The following is a 6,078-nucleotide window of genomic DNA, read 5'->3' on the forward strand; positions in this document are numbered from 1 at the left end:
AATAACAAATAGGCCTATAGCCACCATATAGGCTATGCACCGATGAACTAATACTAGCCTACATGTTCCAAAACGCTTATGCCGATGGAAGAGTAGCTATAGGATATGCATGGACAAAAGACCCCTTGTCTGTATCTTATGTAGGTCTATAGGCATACGCGCCATAAGGATGGAACACACAAGACAAAGTATCAGCATTGTCCTGCATTAATGCAAAATGCCAATGCATTGCTTTGTGTGTTCGTACCATCCTTATAATGGAACGTATGCCTACAGGCCTACTGACCATATACCTCTGGATGCACATATTTCACCGATCAGCAAATAAAGTAGGCCTAGTCTAACAGACGAGCAGTAGTGGTCAAATTGCACCTCTCCATCAATATTTCATTTGAAGTAGCCTACATTTAGGCTAGTGATTAGGATATAGGCATATGTAGGCTATACTCTTGGAGAACAACTGTTGACATTCAAAAATAACTTAATCATATTTTCTATTAATCAATTCCGATGTTTATTTGCGTGGTTCCATACGGGTTATGACACGAGGCAATCCGAGCTGGAAGGGACCCCCCGCTGAGTCTGATAACCGACGCCCAAGTGAGTTAGAGATAACAAACACTAGGCTATCAGTACGGATGGCACACTTTTTTGTAAACCAGTGAAGTCATAAAGTTGTTATTGTTAAGGTTGCACCTTTATCCAAAAGCCTTTCAACGAATAACCCTACCCGGACCTAATTCTACAGAGAGAGCGTTTTGTGAACATATAACCTACATTATAAGAAATAACCATAAAACATATCAGCATCCAAAATACATAGCATACAGTGAATGAGATGAACGAGAACGCAACCATATTTAAACACACGTTTACACACAATTCAAACTTGCTCACTGAAGTGCGTTCCGATGCGAAGCAGCCTATATAGGCCAAGGCTTGAAACATTTGCTGAGTTAGCACTTGCACAGAGACAAGATTGTCCACTCACATCATTTGAGGTCTGGACATAGTATCCTGATGGTGATTGGGGTACCAGTGCCCAAAATTGTTCATGTAATTGCTGGGGTGCATAGGAGTCCCTTTATTGATCATTGACACCTCCCAGCGTTGGGGCAGCCCAGGTGAGCAGGGCGAAACGGATGATGTGCTGTGTAGATGCTCTCCCTCTGGTCCGCCTCCATGCTTCATAATCTTCTTGTATTTCGAACGCTTATTCTGAAACCATATTTTCACCTAAAATGAGAAAATAGAATTAACTATGACCGAGCAACTGCACAATCATAGGCTAAGCCTCTAAAAAAAACACCAAATTAAAAACAATTATCATCAAAACAATAAACAAATGCAGTTCTTGGGCCGTTAGGGCCCGTGTAGTGTGTCAAGCTGTAAATATAGGCTATGAATGGAAAGGAAAATTACTTGGACTGAGAGTAGCATTCTGCCTCAATCGATGCTCATTACTTTAACACCATAATTAAGAATTAATTTAAATTCTCCCCATATTTTTCAGAGAATAGACGAACGACACTTGGAGTCCATGAAACGCTCGCTCTCCATTGCTTAAACATTTTATGAGGCCAATAATGCACGAGTCTGACAACATCAATCCGAGACTAAAACTATTGTGAAATGAAAATAAAAAGTCACAAAGAGCTTCAATATGGCAGCAAACAAAGGGCAGGTCAGAATGATTCCACACGTATGATGTATTTCAGCTGACTCAGAATAAGAGACTGTATATTTTAGATTTTACAATAGTTTAAAATATTCATAAACACCCGTAAGACTAAGGGAAAATATTCACTTTGCAACTGAGCAAAGAGCCCCTTAGGGCTCACAAATGATGGTTATAGAGGGTAAAGAAGATGTTAGGAGGAGGGATATGTGCCTGTTTTGATCAGTCGACTTTTGATTGTCGACTTTTTGATTTGACTAGGATTGTCCATCATTTAAAAAAACATGCGAGAGTGATTTTTCATATAATTATAGGTTTAGCATAGACAGTGAAAAATATATTGAGCGAGCCAAACAGCACACGGAGACGGGGTGATTGATTCCATAAGAGACTGATGGGTGCTCTATGCCACCTGTTTATATGCCTCCAATTATGTTTACAGACCCATGATCCAAATGGTTGCCATATTGCCTATTTCATCCTTAATTTCAAAATTCCTTTTGACACAAATTAATGATAATGCCAAGTGTGTGTATGTGTGTGTGTGTGTGTGTGAGAGAGAGAGAGAGAGAGAGAGAGAGAGAGAGAGAGTGAGAGAGGGGGGGGGGGGAAGAGAGAGAGAGCTTTTTTTTTTGCAGTGCTAGCATAAGCAAACACATTCTGCATTGGCATTGATCTGATTTCAGCATAGTGAGAGACTATCCTTGGGATTCGTGAATGGGGAATACACATTACCTTGAATTGATTTAAAGATAATAGCTATAATTATGGCAAAATATACACTTTATAAAGACAACACTGAATGGTAACAGACATTCCTACTATTATTCAGTTATAAAGACCAATTTGTAGGATACATGCTATTGCAATGTTTGCTCAAGTAACAGGGTGCTCTTAGGGAAGGATTAACTCACAATGGAAATGGGGCTGGGAGTAAGTGGGCAAAATAAAGTTCTAGCCTACTAAACTGACTCTGCAAAGCTCTCCAATTAGGGGTCTCATTTGGTCTTGAGAATAATACCGCAAATAATACAAAGATAGATTTACCCCCTCTTCAACAAAAGCGGTCATGTTGTGTTTTTATCTCAACCAGCCACAACAAACAGGGAGCTATAGGGTGTTACATTTCTAAAAGGTGCCGGGCCGCTACATGAATCAGATGGATTTAAAAGCGTCAACTAGTCTAACTGGAATATGTGCATGGCTTCGTGAGGCATTTCGATGCAATTATTATTACACAGTTCTCATAAATGTCTGTAGCAGTATGCAACAATTGACACGTCATGGATACCTATTGGTGGACACGTCAGGCATTGTTTTAAAAAAAATGTTATGCGTCTAATGTAATGTGAGGTGAAAGGCCATGCTATAGTGACCTTTAGTAAAAACAGAGTTCGAGTTTCTCACCTGTGTTTGGGTCAGCCCCATCTTTGCCGCCAGATCGGCCCGTTCTGGTAGGGCCAGGTACTGGGTTTGCTGGAACCGCTGGTGCAGCGCCTGCAGCTGCAGACTGGAGTAGATGGTTCGAGGCTTGCGTATTTTCTTTCCCTTCCCATTGAGGCGAATTTCTCCATTTTCAATCACTGTGGTCTTCTCGTTATCTTTTGGGTAGAATAGATAGCATTTGAGATTGTTGAGGCAAAAAAGGCAAGACAGCAGGCCATAGCCTAAGATGTAGGCCACTGCAGTGAGGGAGAGGTTATAGACTATTTTCCCTTCTCTGACAGATAATGAAAGATCCGTAATTCAAGTCATTGAGTCAGATAGTCCCAGCCTATATTTCAAAACTAATAATAATAAGGGTTATTGTGAATAGTTATAGACCTACCAATTAATCGAAACTTTAGGCCCATAAATATATGGGCATATTGGCCTTTGTTATAACTTTCATGATACCAAGAGACAGCCTAGGATTAGCCTACCTGTAGGCCTACAACTAAAAGTTGATTCTAGAAGGAAATACATTTATCAAGTCCGGTAATAACTTCTCCAAAATATACACCATATAATATGGGTCTCTTCTCGTGTTGAGTGTTTGATAATCCGGACAAAGTCTGCTGCCTATAAATCTAGTTGAAATGTAGTGTGAAACGGCGAGAATAGGCTACGGCATATTTTCACATTACTCTTCTGATACAATTAATGTACAGTCAAGGCCAAGTGTTGAAAATAAAGGAAAATTGGAAGAAAAGAAGACCAAAGCACTCACAAAGAGAGACGTCGTTTTGTTAGTCTAAACTATGCCAATAGCAGTCCAATAATCGGTAGAACTATTGGTTCATAATGGACCCAACCCACAGAATATTATGGGCGATAAAATTAATGACCATCTGTGCTCATTGTAGAAAATAAGACTAGACAGCATCAACATTAAACAAAGTTGGCATTTTATGAAGCTGTTATCATATGACTTGATGTGTGCAACCCAATAGGCCCATCACTTCATGTTTGTAATCAGTTTCGATTTTTTTTCCACTGACCTACATTCTGTAAAACCTGCAAATGGCAAGACAGATGTTGGAGACTAAACCTTGTTCACTAAAGACTGTACTTTATAGTCTACTTCCACACTGTCACATCTCAGTTGATTGCGAGACCTGCACCCGATTACATTATAAAATCTGGCATAACTAATTCAATAACAGGCAGTATTTTGAACGTAGCCTACCTGTCTCCTCTATCCTCGAATGTCCCAAACTGCTGTTGTTGTTGTGGTGGTTCTGCTGGTAGGGCATGTAAGCACTCGGGGGATGAGTGTTCACAGCGCTGGGGTAGGCGTAGCCCAGAGAGCGGCCATAGGAAGGCGCGGAGGAGGTAAAGGGACTATCGTGCTGAGTGTGGCCGGCAGTATGCAAGCCATGGGCGGGGTAAATGTGAGAGAGTCCCGGGGAATGCTGCGGGTGCGCTGGGTGTCCGTGCCCGTGCCCGAACTCAAAAAAAGCCGATTTCGAGGGATCTGAATTCAGACTGTCAGGCATAAAACCCATAGACATCATTAGCTAATACAGAAGTCCATAAACCCGTCGGTCCAAAGAGGGATACATTGAGTAATGTTGCATAAACAGGAGAAAGTTGGAACGAATCCACCGTGAAATCAGTTTTAGGATAATTGCTTACAAAAACACAAAGTAGTCTATTCCAATTAGGAGGAAATGTACATCCAAGACACATTGAAACGAAATAAAAACGACATTTACGAATCCTTTCTTCCTTACATCATTGCTAACCTCACATTATTCTCCAGACACCTCTTGCACAGATCCAGCAGTGCGCCTCAAACCCACTGCCTTCCATCAGCGCGCACGCTGATTGGTCTGGAGAACCTACGCTGTCGCTCGAGCCTGCGAAAGAATGATTAAGTTAATTAACATATGTTATTGAATGTAGTCCTTCAGTCTCTGATGACAACAACTCAGGCTGATCAAACGATTTGATTAGCAATGCATTGTGAGCTGTCTAGGTAGTTTATTTATAATTTAATATCGCAGAAAGGTAGGCTACCTATCCTTACTTACATAATAGCCTACAGTTAACATAGCCTAGCCTATACAAAGCTAACCGTCGAGACAAAACAAACCTCAAAAGAAATGACAAAACCACCCAGTTGCTATAGCCTATCACATAAAGAATAAAAAATAAATAAAAAATTCAATACTCATTCAATAATCAAATCAATAATCAACTGAATCAAATTTTCAAGAGCTGGTTGTTAAAAAGGAATGACCCACATATGCATGGGTCTAAAAAATCAAGCCAGAAAAAAATAAGAAAACCAATTTAGAAAGATATAGGCCTATGGGCTTATTGAATTGCAACCTTTTCCCCAGTGAACTGCTCTGTCCCTCTTTATGCGTTTCGCCCAATGTAGCCAGAACGAAGACGCAATATATAAACTGTATGTAGCCTAAAAGTATTAGTCTTTGGTCATGAAGGTCTATTTTTCAATTTAGGCCTACACATTTACAAAAAAGTGACATAGGCTACTGTATATTCATAAAGGGAAACCCAACCTCCAGGACAGTCAATTCAAAGTAAGTCGAGTGAACAGAATAGCTGTGGTCAGTGGTCCTGATGAATGTTCAGCCTCAAGGTACATAGGCTACAACAGTTCCCAAATCACGTTTCACGTTTGACAGCTGTTTGACGAAATGACATTAACGGGCCCCGTGTAGTTTGTATTATGGCGCCGGCGTAGCCTATCTTTGAAAAACGCTTTATATTAGCACTATGCTAGAACTTTTTCAAGAGGTCGGGAAATAGGCTACGACCGCTCCATCCGTTCGTAGACCAGCTCCTCAAAATAGATGACAGCGTCTCCTTGCCTACCTTTCTCTCAGGGGTGGGATGGGAGATGGCGTGTAGCCTATTGTTTATGTGATAGGCACAGAAACACTTTGTTC

The 6,078-nt window shown here is 40.7% G+C and overlaps 1 protein-coding gene across 1 annotated transcript; it reads right to left on the reverse strand.

Annotated features, from left to right (window-relative positions):
- Positions 1 to 987: 987 nt before the first annotated feature.
- Positions 988 to 4,674, reverse strand: dlx4b (distal-less homeobox 4b; the record flags this gene model as incomplete). The annotated part of the gene is made up of 3 exons (XM_084459994.1): positions 988 to 1,236; positions 3,086 to 3,279; positions 4,347 to 4,674. 3 exons carry the CDS (start codon positions 4,672 to 4,674, stop codon positions 988 to 990), a joined length of 771 nt encoding a protein of 256 aa, XP_084316120.1.
- Positions 4,675 to 6,078: the final 1,404 nt, after the last annotated feature.

The sequence above is a fragment of the Borostomias antarcticus genome (genome assembly GCF_949987555.1).
Source record: "Borostomias antarcticus genome assembly, chromosome: 29".
In the NCBI taxonomy this organism is placed as follows: domain Eukaryota; kingdom Metazoa; phylum Chordata; class Actinopteri; order Stomiiformes; family Stomiidae; genus Borostomias; species Borostomias antarcticus.